Raw genomic sequence first — 19,523 nt, 5'->3', positions numbered from 1 at the left:
GCTGCAAGAGAGAAGTAAAGCCTTTTCCCTACCACCTCCCTCTTCTCTCCCTAGACGCCCGAGATTCAGTCAGTGGGGCTTCAAGGGTGAGGATCTTGTCCATGCTGCTGAGAGTAGAGAGCTTTACTTAGGCAGATGTGCTCTGGAGTGGATACTAGGCAGGCACTCGTGTGTGTGTGTGTGTGTGTGTGTGTGTGTGTGTGTGTGTGTGTGTGTGTTCCCAGCACAGAGAGGGGGTTTTAAACTCCAGTGGTGGCTGTCACAGGAAAAGCCCTCTCCAGCCTGCCTGTGCCTCTGAGTAAGCAGTTTGAGGTCACTCTGGGAAACTCCCCAGCCAGAGGAGCCTTAGGGCCTCCTCAGCCCTTAAAGCTGCCCCCTCCTGCCTTGAGCCAGCCGCTGAAGGGGGAGATGTGTTTAAATTTGATGGGCCACCTATGCCTTCGTTCCTACCAGCAGTCGGTCCCCATCTCCATCACCTGGCAAGGTCAGACAGACCTGGTAACTCCTTGAGTTGGGTGGGTGGGCTGTTGGGGGGTATTGCCTAGACAAAGGGCTTTTGGAATGTTGAAGCGGGGAGAAGATGGAGGTGAAGGGACCCCACCCTGAGGCCATGGAGGTCTATGTTAAATCCTACACCACGTGAGGTTCATAGTCTAACCCCATGGGTCTAGATGAGCCTTCTGGGTCTTGGTGGGTTCACTTGGTGGGCTGGGGTGTGTGTTTTGTTCCGTCTGTCTGTCTGTCTGTCTAGCCTAAGCTCGTGTGTATCAGAAAGGACTGTGGTGGGCATGTGCCCTGGGTCATCCGATGCTCGATGGTGCTGATGAAGCGGAAGGTGGTGAAGGTGTGTGAGGTGATGTACAGGTTTGGGGGTCAGCGTGAGCTGCAGTAGTGCTGCAGTGCTGTGGGAATGCATGCCAAGAACGTAGCATTGCTTACTTAAAGCAGACCGCTGGGTACCCAGCTACCATTTGCCTGTCACTGGTGTTTTATAGGGAGAAAAGGCCATGAGGAAGGATGGATAATATATGTTCTCCATATACATTTTTCTTATCACTCCTTTCTACCTCAGAGTGTTTTCCCCCCCACTAGCTTGTATTTTGGCTGTATGAATGAACCCCTTTAGAGAATGATTCTTTGGAAGGATGGATGACTCATGACTGTACTCTGATGTCCTTGCTGACATGTTTCATAAAATAAATCCAGACTAGCAGGCTAGCTAAGCAGTGGGACATTGTTTTTTGGTTTAGGAAAACAGTGTGCTTGAGTTTTGTCTGTCATTTGTTCTGAAAATTTGCCTTCATGGCCAAAAAGTTTTCCATAGTTAGATCAAGTTGAGGGGTGTGGGTATATTTTTAGCATGCTGCCTATCTGTAATGTAATCAGGCTACCTATTTTTACCCATACTCTGAACAACTTAAAACCTCCTTAATAATTAAAACAGGCTCGTATCTCCTCTGTAACTGAACTACTTGAGGGTTACTAAATCCTATAGCTGATACTTAGTGATACCTAGTTCTAGACCTAGTTCACATTTTCTATTTTGCAAATACTTTTTTTTTTTTTTTTGCTTATATAATGGACAAGCCATACAGTTAGACAATGTGTGAGGGTTATGAGCTGAATCTTCCTGCTGGATTCCTCAAGGCGAAAGATAACAAGGTATAATGAATGCTTAGCCATCGAACCAGCTTGATTTTGGTGAAAGCAGCTGACCCTGGGTTGCCCTTCTGTGCTTCAGATTCGTGGCTTATAAAGTGGAGGAAGCAAGGCTGATCTGGAGCGCAAAGCCACAGCGCCAGCTTGGCACACAGGTGTTCAGTATTATTCTTAGTGTCTCTCCCCGCAGTTTCCCTACCGGCATGAGAGGGACTCAAGTGTGTTCAGTTAAATTTAAGTTTATTCTCCAATTTGTGAGGGCTGTGGAAAGACCAGGATAGCCTGGCCCAAGGATAGCTGGACGAGAGATTCCCCAGGTGAGGACAGCCCTTGAGTCGGCTGTCATCCAGAATGTTGGCTAGCCAGCAATGGAGCCTGGGTAAAAAGGTAAAGGGAAAGCTCCCTCCAGGAACGGAGCTTTGATGCTGAAGGCCAGGAGCAGTCTCGGGTCAAAGAAACAACCCCCTGGGAAGGGCTTCGGCCTGCAGCTGGGCTTCCTGGCCTGTTCTCACTTTATCTCCACCCCCACCCCCCAGCAATGTGTCTTCCCATCTTGCTGATGTCCTGCCTGTCCCCATGGCAATGGCAGCTCACACTGGGTGCCAGGCATCCTGGAAGCAACTCAGTTGTAAAGGAACTGGGAGTGGAGGGCCATTGCCATCTTTATCATGCAAAGGAGGAGATGGAGTGGCCTGGTCACAGAGGGCCAAGGTCTGATTCTCACTCACACTTGCCTCTCCAGCATGGTGAGAAGGCCTCGCACAAACCCGTGGTCCCCAAAGAGGAACAGCACACCAAAGTCATACCCCATCTCCAGGTGCATAATTCAGTTCTGCCCTCACTCTGTGGTAACAGTGTCCCTGCTGGGTGACAAGGGGAAGAAGCAAAAGCTGGGTGTGGGCAGGCCTCATTACAGTTGTGGGAGCTAGTGTCTGGCCTGCCAGAGCATGCTGTCTCCTGCCAAGGTTCTTGATCTTTTGATGGGAGCCTCTCCTACTGTGCTGTACCACAGTATTTCCTAGCAAGCCTGGGTGATGCAGGTGGCTCTGTGGGAGAAGTGTCCTTCAGTCTGGGGACCTGTGTGGAGCCTCTTCTGCATCAATGCCCTGAGGCCAGACAGCTCCCTCTGCAGGCTCCCAGCCCCAGAACCCATTTGCAGTGGGTATTGAATTTTATTCCAGGGGTGATAAGGTCGTGTAAAGGTCATCCATTGGTGTGTCTACCTACCTTTATCTAATCCTACCTGCTGCCAAGCGCCAGGTATTCACATAAAAAGACACGATGAATGAATTATTTACATACTGGATCTCATCTAGCTCCTTTACATACACAACCTGCCTCAGTGGCTACTTAATCGGCACACCCATGAGCCTGCTTTCTTAATTGTGTGGGGTTTATGTTAAACCACACACCTCCCTTTTAGACTTGGTCCATTCCCTGGGCTGCATTTTCAGGTACCAGGCCCCATCTTCCCTGTCTCCAGCCCTGAGCCCTAGCACGCACCTCCTCCTGTGAGCCCCCTTCCTTCCTGGTCTTAGGAAGGCCAGGCCCGGTCTATCCCCTTTCCTCTTCTTTTTCTTTGGATTGCACTCTTTCCCTGAGGCCATGCTGTCACAGCCCTGACTCAGTTCCTCATCAATGCTGACGTTTTCGCACCTGGCCACCTTCCCATGGGACTCCCCGACACCTGCCTTCTGTGTGATGTTTCAGGGACAGATTCTGCTCTTGTCATCTCTCCTGAAGAGCCTTCCCCTGCTAGCTCCTGTCTCTGGGAAGGACCTTCCTGCAGGCCAGCCCTGGAAGAGCAGAGCAGAACCTTGAGTGCACCTCGCTCCACCCCCAGGCAGGGTTTAAATGTGGCCGCTGCATCTCCGCTTCTCCAGGTCCAACCTGCCTTCTCCAAGCCACCTTCCTTCCTACTTAGATCTCATCACTCTTGCTTGGGTGGCTGTTCATGGGAACACGAGTCTTTCTATGTATTAAGTGATGCCAGAGTCCTATGGGCTGCATTATGTCCTAATGCCCTGTGACCTTATTTGGGAAACGGTCTCTGCAGATATAATCTTTATGGCAAAGTCATTCAAGTCCCTGTTGCAGTTTGACAGAAACACACACACACACACACACACACACACACAAATGCAGGCCTGTGTATACATATGTGCACACACATGAGAACACCATACAGGGACACACACAGGCACATACACACATAGACACATACATGAACACACATACAAGGGCAGAATACAAGGACATACATACACATGCATACACACACATGTGCACACACAGGAGAACACCATACAAGGACACACACAGGCATATACACACCCACAGACACATACAAACATGCACACGCACACGTGTGTGCATTACATACACAACACCATATAAGGACACAGAAGTGAGGTGGGATTAGAATGACGTCACAAGCCAAGGAATTCCTGAGGCCACCAGAAACTGGAGGAATCCACCTCTCAAGCATTTGAGGAGAGCACAACCCTACTCACATCTTGATTTTGGATTTCTTGCATCCAAAACTGTGAGAGAATGAATTTATGTTGTTTCTGCCTCTCAAGCTTTGGCAACCCTGGGACAAATCAGGTGAGGGCCAACCTTCCCAGGCCCTCCAAACACTGACCGTTTGGCTGGGAGACAGACTCTCCATCGGATCCTCCTGAGTCAGTGCACATGGAGAACCTCCTGGGGATGGAGGCCCACACCCAGTGCGCAGCTGAGCAGGACTCCAAGAGAGAAAGGCAGGTCACCAGGTGAGCCCAGGCCGTGGGGAGCGCTGATACCCACAAGGCGTAGGTAGCTCCTGTAGGTTGAAATATACAAAGGGTTTGAAGTTAAAACTGCTGGCCCCAAGGGCTGTGGCAGGGAAGCAGCAGGGAGAAGTGATGTTTTCAGTGAATTGCCCCTGTGATGACCCAGAGGTTGGACATGAAGGGGAACATGGAAGCTGAGGCCCTGGGTGTGAGCAGGAGGGTGCAGCTGATCCAGATGGATTCGCTAAGGACTTGGAAGGACTCTGGGATTTGTTGCACTTAGGCACTGAGGAAGAAAGCAGAGCCATTGACCCTCAGGAATATGCCTGGGGACAGACAGGACTGTCAGTGAAGGAAAGGTGGTATCTTAGTTACTGTTCTATCACTGTAAAGAGACACCGTGACCCAGGAAGCATTTAACTAGGGACTTGCTTACAGTTTCAGAGGGTGAGTCCATGACTTTCTTGGTGGAGAGCATGACAGCAGGCAGGCACTAGAGCAGTAGCTGAGCGCTTACATCCTAATCCATAGGCAGAGAGAAACTTCAAAGACCACCCCCAGTGACACACCTCCTCCAATAAGGCCACACCTCCTAATCCTTCCCCCAAACAGTTCCACCAACTGGGGACCAAGCATTGGAACATCTGAGCCTGTGGGGGCCATTCTCATACAAACCACCACAGCAGCCACGAAACAGAGTGGGTGGGGACAGAGGACGTGCAGGTGGTTCCGATGCTTGGAGGGAAGACCATACTTCCATTGCTGATGGGACACTAAGACAGAGAGGGATGTATGCTCTGGGCGTAGAGATCATCCCCCAGAGTGGAAAGAGTGTGAACAGTTGACCGCTGCCTGGTCGTGGGAGACAAGGAGGTTGGAAGATGGCGTGTGACGAAAGCACCAGGAAGCTGCGATTCCCTAAGAGCGTGGTTGACATGACATGAGGGACCTGTGGAGGGCTTCCAGCAAGGCCGGCAGACTCAGTGACTGAGCAGGGGTGTACCTGTTGTGTTCTGCCTTTCCCAATGTCTTCTCTCTTCACCTGTCTGTCACACCCTCTTGCTGGTTCTGTCACCTCTTTGACCACGTGGCTCAGAGCAGGCCTGGGAGGTGAGTGCGAGGGGGTGCCCTGATACCCCCAGGGATGGATGCCCTTTCCTCATGCCCAAGCCACACACTGGGCGGTCATCACTGGTATCTGTGGCCACGAGCTGCTGCCAGGAGCCTGGAAGCTGAGGGTGGGTTGAGGCCTGCAGCCTGGCTGGACGACAGGCACCTGACCCCTGGTCCCGCCACACGTGGTTGCAGTTGTGTCCCTTCTTTGCAGGGCCAGTCGCCATGGGCGGCTCTGCTCCTCCGATTCATGGGGATTGTGCCACGCATGCGCCAAATGATCCAGTCCCTCTCTGATTGCTGCCTGCCAGGTTGGTCTGTGTGCACTGATGTGGTGGCTTCTCTGATGTGACCCCTGGGCTCTCCTGTTCCCAACCACAGGTTTCATCGAGAGCAGGGCATTCATGTGGCGCATTTGTCCCTGTCGCTGTCTATGAGGATTACATATATCTAAGAAACATAACACTGTGGAATATTTAAATGATTCTAAAATATATGCTGCAAAATATAGTCATCTCTCATCACCTCCCTCCACTGGTGATGAGAGCCAAGAGAGCCACACAATTTGTTACAGTGGTGCATCTGCAAACTGTTTCCAAAGTGGAGGGCAGGTGCCCCTCCTCCACATGCCTCCCCATGTGCGCCTGTGAGATTAGAATAAACCACTCCTTGCTTTATCTCTCACCCCAGTATGTTTTGTGGATCCTCACATGCCAATCCAAATAGATCGAAGAGATCAGTTTAAAACAATGGTGTGGAATTCCACGGAGTATCATAGTTTTGTTAGCTTCCCTTTTGACGGCTGATTAAGATTCTTTACATTCTGTTTCTATTCCGGAGAGTGCTGTGGTGTGCGCATTAACTTAGCACAGCCTCCAAGAAGTGAAATGGTTGGGCGAGAGCAGGCACTACCAGATTGCTGGCCACACAGAGTACAAAGGACCTGGGGACATGGTTCAAGTCGGTCAGGTGCTTACTGTGCAAGCACAAAGACCTGAGTTTAATCCCTAGCCCCTCATCAAGGCTGGGCATGGCGGCAGCGCACGTCTGTATCCCACTGCTGGGAGTAGGGTGGAGACAGGCGGAGCCTTAGGTAATTGCTGGCCAGCCAGTCTAGCTGATGGAGCTCCACATTCAGTGAGAGACCCTGCCCCAAAAGAGAAGACAGAGGCCTGGCAGAACGGCTCAGCAGGTGGGGGTGCCTGCCTCTGGGCCTGATGGCCTGAGTTCAATCCTCAGGACTCACACTTTGGAAGGGGAGAACTGACTCCTGAAGGGTGTTCTTTGTCCTCCACACAAGTGCTGTGGCATGTACATGCACGTACAGGCGCGCGCGCACACACACACACACACACACACACACACACACACAGGCGCTTGAGAAGGTTTATCTCCCAAGAGTGTGGATTGTCAGCTTCCTTGGGATTCTCCTTACTGTTACTGCATACACAGTGAACAAAAAGGGATTTCCTCAGTCTGTTTTGCATTTCCCCTGTTGCCTTTGAGACTGGGTAGGTCTTGATCTGTTTCTGAATTTTGAGCTTGCTACATTTCTGTTGCCATGGTACCCTTTGGCTATTTGGAGTTTATACTACTGTGGAGTCACTCATCCTAGCTGGTGAGTCTTTTGTTACACACTTTTCAGTATTTCTCCATGTTGCCTTTTTTCTAGACGAGGTCTCACTATGAAGCCTTGGCTGGCCTGGAACTCACTTTGTAGATCAGGCTGGCCTCAAACGTGAAGCTCAGAGGTTTAATTCGCTGATTACTCCTTGGAGGAACAAGACCTGATGCTTTTCTCCTCTGCATCGATTTCACAGCTACACAGTGGTGCTGTCCACACTGCGGTCCCTTATTCCAGATGTCATGGGGATCGCAGCCACTGTGTACTTCACAGTTAAACCGGACCTTTTTAGTATAGCCAGGCTTTGGGAAATGATTGGAAGTGCCTAGCATCTGACCTTGGTGTGGCTCATGCTTCCTAAGTAAGCGCCTACCAGAACTGGTACTGACATCTTCAGGATTTGGCATAAGGAACTGTCTTCATAAGCCAGACTCACAAAACACTTCAGTGTAGGCAGCTTAAATAACAGAAACCTACTCTCACTTCTGGAGACTAGTAGCCCAAAGTCAGAGGGTCAGCAGGCTTGTCTCCTTCTGAGGCCGCTCTCCTTGGCTCACCTTCTCCCTGTGTCCTTATGGACTCTGTGTGTACATATCCTAATCTGCCTTTCTTGGAAGGACACCTATCAGAGTCGATTAGCCCCACTCCATAGCTTCATTTTATTAGAAGTCTCCCTTTAAAGGCTTAGATCCAAGTGTAGTCCCGTTCTTAGGCGCATGGGTTGGAGTTGAAGCATTAGGGGATGTTTGCTTTACTCCTAACAGAGCAAATGAGAGAGCAAGCGAGCATGGCAGCCAGTGTGCACCATTTTTGGCTGAGGGTGTGGCAAGCAAGGCTCAGTGAGGCTCCTGTATTTGTATTGTCACCCAGCAGGTGGATTTCGAATCTGAGTCCAGGCCCCGCAGCCCCCTGGGAGAGCTGACTGGCGTCCTAAGGTCAGGATCCATAGTCCACAGTCCTGACTCCATGCTTCCCGGTCGCTGGCCCATGTCCCGCTACCCATGGTTAAATACAATAACTTATCCTCCCTGAGCAAAGCACCTGACCTTCAAAGACTCTTCCTCATTTCTCTTGGGAAAGGGTTTATGGTCAGTTGATTGAATGTAATTTTGTCACTGTGGGAAATGTCATACTAAAAAATGAAAGGGTTAGAATATTTAAAAAAAATTGCCAGTGATCTCACATCCTTACAAACCTCCCTTTGAATTTTATGTCTAATTTTCTTCCCCTTTCTTCTTGTGTTCCCCACCTTAGGCATCAGATTAAACAAGCTACTTCATGACCTGCCCTTTACCCTGCCATTATAGCTAACGGTTTCCCACTCTATCATCATGTTAATGGCTGTGTAATAGTCCGCAGAGCTGAAACTCTCTTAATGTTGAAGTCTTCCTTCAGCTGTTGAGCATTTGATTTTTCTGTCGTGTGCTATGACAGATAGTGAGGCAATGAAGATCTCTGTACAGAACGCCTTTTGAGTCTCTTGATTCATTTCCCGAGGGAAAACTCCCAGGAGTTAGGTTATTGAGTTCAGGGCAACAGCAACAACACAGCCCTCAATGGGCCCTCATATCCCTTTATGGAATGAGCTGCCAGTGTCCCATGCCCCAGAACAGGAGCACATCAGCTTCCCAGGAATCTCAACGGTGACATTGTTAAGTTGTAAATGACTAAATAAATTTGTAACAATCTTAATATACTTAAAAGAGCTCATCAGAGCTGTTAATTTATGTTGCTTTAATGACCCATCAAGGGGGATATTCTGTGATAGATTTGTATTTTCAGATTTATTTGTAAGATAATAATAATACTGATTAAAGACTAACCAAATGGACAGAGTCTTCAGGGACCTGTCAATGAAAGGAATATTTAGGCTCCAGCAAGCAAAAGACTCTCGTTAATAACCAACAGGAGCAGTTGAATGGAGGCTGCCAAGAAGCCAGTGTCCTTGGAACTGACTGGTGGCACTAACCCCAACTGTGCCTCCTGGTACCCAAGAAAGCTGGCTTCCAGGCCAGGCAGCCCATTGCTGCCCACCAGGCTCAGCCCCCAGAGGTGGAGTCCATCTGACTTACTGCTCCAAATGCACAGGGCACCAGGGAAAGAATCGGCCCAGGCACTGTCCTTTACATCACACAGATTTGAATGGTATATTCTTTCCCATAATTTGTAGTTTTTAGCATAATCAATGACAAATTGAAAAGTTCCCCCTTAGACGTTTATTTTAATTGCCTAGCAACCCATTCTCATAAATTGCTTTTGAATTAGTTCTTTGGCTTTGGCGCAAAGTCATTTATTTATTAATGACAAAGGTAGTCAGCACCTATGTATGGCTATTCTTAGAACTCTGCTTCTGTAAATGCTTCATTCTTAAGGCAGCCCCCCAGGGGCCAGGCACATGCAATGCATCCTGGGGGAGCATAGGCCCCAGCCCTTTTTAATGATTAGCCTGTGACCCAGAGGGAAGCCACAGTTCCCCAAGGGCTACAGCCTTGAGGGCTGTGGCCAGCTCAGGTCAGGATGGTCACTTCTGGGCTGTCCACTCAGGGGTGAGGAAGGAGAACAGAGGACAAAGGAAGCCGTGAGGTTGTGTGCACCAGAAGCACAACCTTGAAGGGACAGCCGTGGGAAGTTGGAGAAGGCAGGAGGGGTTTGGTTTGCCTGGCTCAGCCAGGTGGGGTTCCTGGTAAGTGACTAAGCCACTTTGAGCAACCGAGTCATTGATCCCATCACTGAGTGAGTCACCCCGCTGCTCATCCAATCAGTAAGTTCCTACCATGTACTGCTCACACAGAGCCCGGGAATAATGAGAGAGAGCCGCGGTCTCCATCATTGGGTGCAGGAAACAGACAAGTGAATAAAGTCCCGGTAGGGCACGCTGGATGCAGAAGAAGCCCGGAGGCCAAGAAATTGGCCCCGAATCTGCAGCTTCCATAGGTCTGCTTCAGTGTAGTTTTCTCTCAGTTTCAAACGTTGTATGAGTCTCTTTCTTCCAGCGTTTTGGTTTTTAGCATAAGTCTTTATCTGTGCTGTGCCTGTGGAAGTCTGGATGACTCTGTGACATCCATGAAGCCGACGGCACCGGCATTCCCCTGCAGCTGGGCTCCGAGGTCGTGTCTGTCTTTACCACAGCGGTGACAGGGTCAGAGGGTCATGCTTCTTCTTCTACTTGAAGCATCTCATTCCTCACACCAGGCTGTGGTGGGGATGGGTCTGTGGCTCTCACCATACTGCCGCGTTGCACCCTAGAACTTTCCCATTAGTTTCTTGTCTCCTCTTGCCTCTGGCACTGGGATGGACATTGGATATTGTGCACATGGGTGAACACACACACACACACACACACACGCACATGTGCACACACCAATATGTGTGCATGAATTTTAGTGTGTGTATATGCACTAGCCTGAGGAAAGGAGGAACCTGGGGCAATCAGAGCCTGGTTAGCAGTGTCCTGAGGGTGAGTGGAAGTGTGATACTAGGTCCCTTGACCTTGCTGCCTGGTCACCTGTGACCCTTCACCTAACATATCTAGCTACCTGTTCTTCTAGGTTGGACTCTAGCCATTCTCCATGAGCAGAACCTGATAATGTTTCGATGTGGCTTACAGTGTAAAGTAATTACGTAGAAAGGTGGCACAGTGTGTGTGTGTGTGTGTGTGTGTGTGTGTGTGTGTGTCTGTGTGTGTGTGTGTGCAGGCATTCATGTATTCCTGTGTGTGCATGTGTGTATATATGTATGTGCATGTGTGTGTAAATGTATGCATGCCTATGTGTTCCTGTGTGTGCATGTGTGTATATATGCATGTGCATGTGTGTGTAAATGTATGCATGCCTATGTGTTCCTGTGTGTGCATGTGTGTATATATGCATGTGCATGTGTGTGTAAAAGTCTCCCAGGACTCTGAGATTATTTTCTTTGTTTTTTTTTTTTTCTTCACTACTTCACTTTCTTTTCTAGATGTGTTTTCTTTGTTGGCTTCTTAAGTAATCCAGAGTGGCTTTAATAGGGGCGGTTAGACGGTGGTGGTAGGACGGGCAGGGACACCAGGAATGGCTGTGTGGGAAGACACACAGGAGGGGACCCTGGCTCTGCCCTTCCTGGCTCAGGACAGGGACACATTTCCACGATACTCAGAGCACGTGGCTAAAAATCCCGCTTTGAATCAATTCCTGCACACATACATCCTGTAAAAACTGCCAGTAAACTTAGCTGGGGCCCACGGCAGTCCTGCTACCAGGGAAGCGGACGCAGGTGTTCCAGGCCTCTCAAAAGTGGGAAGATTGGGGCCCTGGGATAGGGCTCTGTCAGTAAATTGTCACGTGGGTTCCTATGTGGGGATCTTGAGTCTGGATCCTTTGGGCAGTTGTACTGAGTGTGGACTGGGGGCAGCCAGAGTGGAAACGGAGACTTTCTGGAATGCTTTCTGAGAGTCTGTGGTTCGGGAGAGAGCGGGATGATGGAGGAGGATCATGTATGTGTTCTGTGAGCACAGTGCTCAGAATGTGCGGCTCCGGGGTCTTAGGGCAGACCAGTCAAGTATGGCTCTGAGGGGTGAAAGATTGGCAGAAAACTCTAGGGAACCACAAGAAACTCACATTTGGACAACTGGGTTTGTGGCGCCCACCAGACGTCTACAGGGCGTTTGTATTCACAGGCCTGGGCAGAGGCAGATGTCCCCAGATGCTGCCGTCCTGTAGCAGAAGTGCCTAAAGGAACTGAAGTCCCTGGGGCCCCGCCTGTTGCCGTCCTCCCAGGAGGTGGCCAGGTAGCTGCAGGTGGCCAGACACAGACGCCTCGGCCACGGAAACCGGGTTAGAAGGTGACCGGGTCTCAGTGGTGATTCCTGGAATCACCGTCAGGCTCCGGGCCACCCCATTTCCCACGTGCCCCGGCTTCTCAAGGGCACCCTTGCTTTGGATCGCAGCGGCGCCGCGGAGCCTGCTGCTGCAGGAGGCGGCACCTTCGCTCGGATTTTCGCGTGCAGACGTGACGTGGCCGCGGGAAGCCCGCCCCACACCCCGCGCCCCGGAGCTCGCGGGGTCGCACGGCTGCGGCGGCGCAGGTTCCGGGGGAGGAGGCGGGGAGGCCGGCTCTGCTCGCGCGGCGCCGACGGGGTTAAGGGACCACGCTCTGGGCGGCCTGGTGCTCCGTGCGACGCGACGCCGGGACCCACGAGCGCCCGCCGCCGCCTCTGCCCTGCGGCCCTCCGAGCTGCGCTCCCCGGGACCCGGCGCCATGTAGTGCCCAGCGGCTCGGAGGCCGCGGGCGGCGGGGATGAAGGGACGCGGCTGCTGGGAGACGGCCTCCGTGCGGTCCTTCTGCAGCTCCGGCTGCCTGAATAAATTTAAGAAGGGTTAGTGCCGCCGGCTTCGTGAGGCCGGGCTCCCGCTTGCACGCACGCACACCCCGCGCCGGGCTTTGCGGCAGGATCCGTCCACGCGAGCCTCTGATGTCACTAGCTCGCGGCGTGGGGATCGCGGGGAGCCTCGGGGAACCCCTTCCCCGCCCCCCCCCCCCCCGCACCCCGCCGGAGTGCGCTGCGCAGTGGCTTCGCGCATGGCGAGTTTTGGAAAGGGGCATGCGGCTAGAGATGCGCGGGGTCGAGTAACCTCTGGGGGGAAGAAAAAGGAAAAGAAACCCAATCCAGCTGTTCATGGAAAGGAGAGGGAGTCGGGGAGGGGCGGTCGTGTTTACCGGCTCCCAATATTTACCCCCATTTCTTCCCGAGTCGGCCTGGGGTCCTCACTACACCAGGGCCTTCAGGCGCCCGGAGCTGGCAAAACTGCAGCGACATCCATAAGGGCCTCGTCCCCAAGTCACCCTAGCTCACTGCATGACGCTCTGGAGTGGCCACCTGGGTCTGAGCAAGGGCCAGCCCTGAGAATGCCCCTGTCCTATGGTGACCCCGACTAACTGCCCCAGTGTGCAGGCAGAAGCCTTCGGGTGTTCTGACTTCGCGTGAGGGGGAAACACTGCCTTGCAGCCCCCTAGTCTCTCGCCTGCTCGAAACCCTTTTTTGGAGACTTCCGTGAGTGAAACTTGCTGTTTACCTTGCTGCGTTTTCTGGTCTAATGTCAGTCCCTTGAGGGAATCAGGATTCTTTAACCCTGTTGACCCAACAGACACAGAGGCAGTTAACCTCACTTAACATGCCTTGATTAGAAACAGCTCTTTTTACGTCATGAATGCCGCTTGGCCTGTAGTAAACCTTGCGATTAATTTTGTTTGTTGACTGGCTATGCCAATGGCTTTATGGGGTCCGGCCAGCTCCTGCATTCCCCAGAGCTGCAGGACACCAAGTCTCAGTCTGGAAGTCATGGAGAGTGTGGTCAGCCATTGGCATTCTGAACACAGGTGTAGGATTTTAGAAGTTGAAGTTGGGTCCCCTCATAGGAATGCATTCTGTTGAGTGTGCGTTTTCTGCTCTTAACGGATGGGTTTGAATCTCCAATTTTTACTTCCGATATATACTTTATGCACATGCAAAGTTAAATGATGATTCGGTTATCAATTTAGATGGATGTATTCAGGGGTTGTTTTGGAGTTAGTAAAAAAGAAAGTACACATCAGATGTTAAATTGCCTTTCTTTCTTTGTCCATAGAGCAATTTCGATTGCTATTATGTGGAAGATTCAAGGCTGGCAAGAGTATGGGACAAAATGCCTGCTTGCTGTCTGCTTGGTTGGGATAGAAACTCACACCTTTATGAGGAGGCACAGGTGTGGGTAGAGCAGTGTCTGAGTGACCTCTGATGGCAGGCCCCTTGGGACCAGCTTCCATGTTCCCTTCATGTGACGGTCATGCTGGGGACAAGGGCAGTCAGAGGTTGTGTATGATGTACGCAGCATGTAGAATGGAGCCTGGAACAGAACTTACAACTTCAGCAGGAGACCCTGTGGCCAGTGTCATAATCTAGAGCAGGCAGATCTCAGCCTGCAGACTAGAATCCATCAGGACCAGCAGAGGTGTGGGAAAGCGGGCTTTGCAAGGCCTGACTAGACCTTTGGGGACAAGCTGGTGACCTCCCATTTTTAACATTGACTGTGCCTGCTAAAGGGGGAGAAAAATGGGGGCGGCCCAGGCTGAGAGTCCTGGTTAGCATCAGCTATGGGCAGTTGGTGTCTTCACTGTGCATGGAAAGAAATAGAACCCTACCTCACAGAGATGGTAATTAACTAAGGCAGGTAGAGCAGAGGAGTCTAGAGGAACAGGAAATGGAGAGCTGATGATGTCAGGCCTGTTCAGCTGTTCGTCATCACAACACATGACCAAAGTCCATGTTTGAGAATGGCGTGATTGAGTTAGAGCAAATTAAAAGAAAGAAAGAAAGAAAGAAAAACCATGTTCTAAGTAAATTTACAATTTTGTGTTGAGCCGTAATCACAGATCCTGGGGCACAGGTGGTCTTCAGGGTGCAGGCTGCAGTTAGATACACCTGATAGGGAGATTAGGTGTCCCCAGGTTCATACCCTTCTGTGTGTGAAGGGTGTGTGTGTGTGTGTGTGTGTGTGTGTGTGTGTGTGTGTGTGTGTTAGACTTAGACATCTTTTTTGACTGTAATGCAAATCTGGAAGACCATAATGCAGGAGCCCTGAGCCCAGCATGGCGTGTTCCCACAGGTCAGGCCAGGTGGCACTGAGCAGGCTGTACTCAGAGTGCTACAAAGATGGCACTTTTAAGGGCAGAGTGATGTGTCACCAACACAGGAAGAGACTCGGGTAGTAGCAGCTGGCATACTGAGGGTGGATGTCTTCACACAGGCTCCCAGCAGACTTGGTGATGAGACTTCCTGGAGGCTGTGTGGCTGCAGTGTGAGTTCCTGGGTACTGGTGTGCTCTAGAGCCTGTCAGGGTTTAGTGTTTTTGAGACAGGTCTTGACTGTGTGGTCCAGGCCGGCCTCAAGCTCACAATCTTTCTGCCTCTGCCTCCCAAAGGCTGGGGTTACCGATGTGTGCCATTATGCCCAGCCTGGGTTTTGATGTGGTTTTGTTTTTGTTTTGGAACACTCTGCCCCCTGCTTCCCCCACCCCCCCTGTATCTTTGAGGGCTAGACCAGAAACCATTCTCAGAGAAGGAGCCCCATATAGCGCCTCAGAGAAGGAGCCCCATATAGTGCCACAGAGAACTGATATAGGATATAGGGCCCTTCAGAAAGTCACAAGTTGGGTCTGGTTAGGGACAGCCTCAAAGGGCTTGCTCTGGCATGTGATGTGAGCTGAGTTCCTATGAGGCCACAAGGCCTGAAGCAAGGGGCTGGCTCTGTTCTAGATGCCTATGTTCTTACTGGGGTCTCCCCTGGCTCACAGGGACTGTCCTAGCGCAGGAACTGAGTCACCAGGGGAGCTCTTGTGGCACTCACTCTCCTCTTTTTTTTTGGTGCTACTGTGGCAAGTGGCTTTGCCAGAGGGTGGGTGAGTGAGGGAGGAAGAGATGGAAGGGAAAGAGAAGGGGAGGGAGAAAGAGAGTCACAGAGAACTTCTGATGGAAATGACCCCTGCTGTTGTAGGATCCATGAGATGGTGCAGATGGAAGTATGGACAGGAGAGGGGTCAGGAGGCCAGAGGGAAGTCTCAGAACCTTATGATGACAGGTGAGACGTGAGAGGGAGCCACTGAAGGGATGGATCAGAAAGGTCAGGCAGGTTGACTGAGGCTATGACACCAGGCCTTGGGAGGTGACAGCTGTTAGTCTGTGTGAATGAAGGGATGGTAAGGAAGGCATTGCTTGGCATCACCTGTGGCTCATGGAGAGGGGGTGTCTCTGCATTGCCATCCCTGTTAAAGGTTCTCCCTGAACTCAGTGTTACTATTCCTCAGTGTAGTCTCTGGAAGGGGGAACCTATGCAGTCACGTGTATGGAAGCCTCTGGCTGCTCACTAACACATGGTACCTGCTCACGTGAGGATGCTGGTGGGCTTTAGCTCCTGTGTGATCTTAAATGGTCAGGGAGCAGTGCTTTCCTGCTGTCATTACACAGAGGACAAAGATGGTCTGGGGACAGCAGTCTGACTAGGTAACCTGGGGCCACATGTGGTCTAAGTCCTGTACAAAAGATGCCATGGAAAAGGTCACCCCTGTTCCCCCATATGGAAGGCAAACAAAGCCACCACAGAGTGTTGCTGTGGCGCCCCTGGTGTTAGCATCTTCTTACTGTGACAAAACAAGGGAGTGTGGTTTTGATTGGGCTCAGATTCGGTTCATGATTGGCTGGTGTCTTTTCTGAGCCTGGTGAGCAGAATACCACTGTAGAAGGGCTTGGGTGGCAAGAATTGTGGAGCAGAGAGAGGGGGATTCAGCCCCTGGTGAAGTTAGGCCCTGACTCCTCTCAGAAATACCTTCCCTGGCAGCCAGACCCTCTAGTGTGAGCCTTTGGAGGACATGTTCAGTTTCAAACCACAACATCTATAAGAATGCCTAATTAACGCAGCATGCGAGAGGACTATTGGCATTATCATTTTACAGATGGGGAAACTGAGGCTTCAGGAGGAAAAGCAACTGTCCTAAGACCACACAGGCAGAAGTAGGATTGCATGCCAATAGGTGCTTGCATGCCAAAGGGGGTGGCCAAGGAATGGGAATCTACTGTACTCTTGGGGCCTGGCCCCAGGTGGAAGCTGCAAGGCATGGAACTCAGTGCCTGGAGAATGCAGTGGGTGACTTGTGGGGGAATCCCTGTCACGTGAGAAAGGCTAAATGCAGGGGGATGTTTAGAGCATTGTGATGCTTCAGAGGCAGAGAGAAGTGATAGGGGAAAATAGAGGTGATGTCTTTTGCATATACCAGAAAGTCTTGTTTCTCGATTTTTCTCTCAATACCGTAGGAATGTGACTGGAGTCCAGGTCAGAGGGTTTGGGGGTATCAGCTCCTACTCACCTCATTCACAGGCCAGGTTCATTCTGACCCTTCTGCTCCTCCCCAAGGAAAGAACATAGGCCTGAACAGGGCCCTGTGGGCAAACTTGGAGCTCAGGGGGTGTAGCGCGTCACCAAGTGGGCATGTTTGAAGAATACTCAAACGCATGGGAGCTGAGAAAGATGACCCAGGTGCCAAGCCAAAAAGAGGACCCCATAAGAGCTCAGATATGTGCCAAAGTTGTTGCAGGGCTCACAAGAGCCCTGTGACCAAAAAGAGGACCCCATAAGAGCTCAGATATGTGCCAAAGTTGTTGCAGGGCTCACAAGAGCCCTGTGAGACCCAATAGGGAGGCATCAGGGTGGCCAGTGAAATAAGAAGACAGCCTAAACTGGCCTGTTACACAAAGTTGAGCTTGAGCTCAGACCCTCCTTCCCCTAACTTGGAGCAAAGTTCTGACCTCTTCCCTACAGGGCAGGGCGCTCACTGCCCATGTAGACATGATTCATTCTCCACTGCCTGGTTTTCCTGTAAAGTGCCAGTCGGCTCACACTAGCAATGCATGTGATCAAGTAGATGAGCAATATGAATAACGATGAAGCTATGGGCTTCAGGCTGCTAAAGATAAATTTCCTTTTATGTCCTTTCCTCTGACGTACATGTTGAATAATAACTGCTGACGTACATCTGCAGAAATAGTAGCTGCCCACACCAACTCTTGTACCAGGACGGAAGGGAGCGGTGGACTCGGGTTTGGCACCCTACCTGGACAGTACCCGAGGGCTACTGCTCTGTATTTCATGGGAAGTGAGAGAAGTAACTTGGTGCATGGCTGTGCCTGGTGTAGTTTTACATGGGAAGCGACACTGTGGGACCTAGGGTACCATTTCGGCCCTGGGGCCATTTGGCCACTGTTCATTTGCTTGGAGATTCCCAAGCTTTCTTCCCGGCCCCCCAACCCACATACTTTGTTTTTGGCCAGACTCTTGAGGTCCAGCGGGGCCACTCGTCTGTCCCTGGACAGCTGTTACTTTTAAGGATGCTCTTAAGACAGCAGTTCCAGTTGCTTAAGGTCACAGACTGACTTTCCATGGGGCTGCGACCATCCAGGATGCTCTTGTTAGGTCCCTATTTCTGGTTTGTATTTTTCCTTTATGTGAACATCTTTTTTACATCATTTTCCCTGGCTGTGCATCTTAAAGCAGCTTCCCACGTGGCTGCAGGCTTGATTGCATCAACTGTCTAGAGAATGATTTTCCTTCTGTTAAGCATTTGTGCTCTGCTCAGATCATCAGCATAGCCAAACTGCTGCCTGAGCATCTTTGGCATGTAAGGTTTCTTCATTTGTAAGTTCTTTCTGGGACACATTCCCAGGAGTGGGATGGCTGCATCTATGGGTGTGAACGTTCCCTCTGGTGTCGCAGTCCACCCTTGCCAAAACTGGCTCATTCATGATGCTCACTGCTGGGTGCCCCATCTTTCCACTGCATGTGCTCCAAAGGGATGTTGTTGGGTTTTTGTGTGTGTGTGTGTGTTGCGGGGGAGCATGTGGGTGGGCACATGTGTACAGGTTGATACCCAGGTGCCTTCCCCTGTCACCTTCCACCTCTCACTGACCCTGGAGCGCACTGATTCAGCTGGGATGGCTGGCCAGCCTGTCTCCACCCTTCCCCGCCGGCCCCTCCTATATGCTGCCACACCGGCTTTTACGTGGATGCTGAGATCCAAACTCAGGTCCTCCTGCTTGAATCAAGCACAGCAAGCACGCTAACCACTGAGCTGTCTCCCCAGCCCCTCATTTTATTTTTGAGATGGGATCTCGGTATGGAGCCCATGGTGGCCTGGAACTCAGGATCCCCTCGCCCCTGCTTCTCACAAGCATGTGCTATGTACAGCCTGCTTTGAGTTTGCTTAACACGAGGATTAGGTGGTGGTTCAGTGGCAGAGAACCTGGTTAGCATGTGTGAGGGCCTGGGTTCTGTTCCAGCAACAGAATAAAACAGAACAGAGATTGAGTTATTCTCACTAGTGAGTCATCTGTGGTGCCCACTCCTGGCTCGGCGGCCGCCTTTTCTTCTGCCCCTCCTGGACATCCAACAGGAAGGACCAGACACAAAGCTGGCCTAAGTCAGATGAAGTTTCTTTGGACCATGATGTTGACTCACTGTTCTGAGGAACTGGCATTCAGAGAAGCCGTTCCCAGACCTCTCACCTCCCAGCAGTCCCTGCTGCCTAACTTGTGGGCCCAATGCACCATTAAAATACAGGTACCTTGCAGAAGTTTTGTTTTAAGACAGTGACAACTGAGAACTGATCCAGGCATGAGTTCGAGCCCCAGGAATGGCAACCCTGTGAATGACCTTTCACGTGGGCTTAGGCTGAGCCCACAACGTGCCCGGTGCTCTAGTTGGAAGTGGCCAGCTGGGCCATACTCAGCCTGTGCTCTTTAGCTTTCTCAGGGGGCACTCCACATGCAGAGCTCAAGGCCACACCTAAGTGGGG

The 19,523-nt window shown here is 51.2% G+C and overlaps 1 protein-coding gene across 5 annotated transcripts in view; it reads left to right on the top strand.

The window, feature by feature from the left end:
• The window catches only part of Osbp2 (oxysterol binding protein 2), a 163,196-nt gene that overhangs the window by 90,280 nt on the left and 53,393 nt on the right, over nt 1-19,523 (top strand). For 2 of the 5 annotated variants that reach the window (XM_052736334.1, XM_052736333.1), the window contains exon 1: nt 12,317-12,523. The exons of 2 other annotated variants lie outside the window; for them this stretch is intronic. In XM_052736334.1, coding sequence (XP_052592294.1) covers nt 12,445-12,523 — 79 coding nt within the window. In that variant the 5' untranslated portion in view covers nt 12,317-12,444. Of the gene's footprint in view, nt 1-380; nt 485-12,316; nt 12,524-19,523 lie in introns of those variants that run through there. One more of the 5 variants, XM_052736335.1, reaches the window with a different exon arrangement.

This window comes from Peromyscus californicus, unplaced genomic scaffold (genome assembly GCF_007827085.1).
Source record: "Peromyscus californicus insignis strain IS unplaced genomic scaffold, ASM782708v3 Scaffold_13__1_contigs__length_99412109, whole genome shotgun sequence".
Lineage (NCBI taxonomy): Eukaryota > Metazoa > Chordata > Mammalia > Rodentia > Cricetidae > Peromyscus > Peromyscus californicus.
Note: the sequence above shows the minus strand (reverse complement) of the source record. Positions and strands in the feature narration are given on the sequence as shown.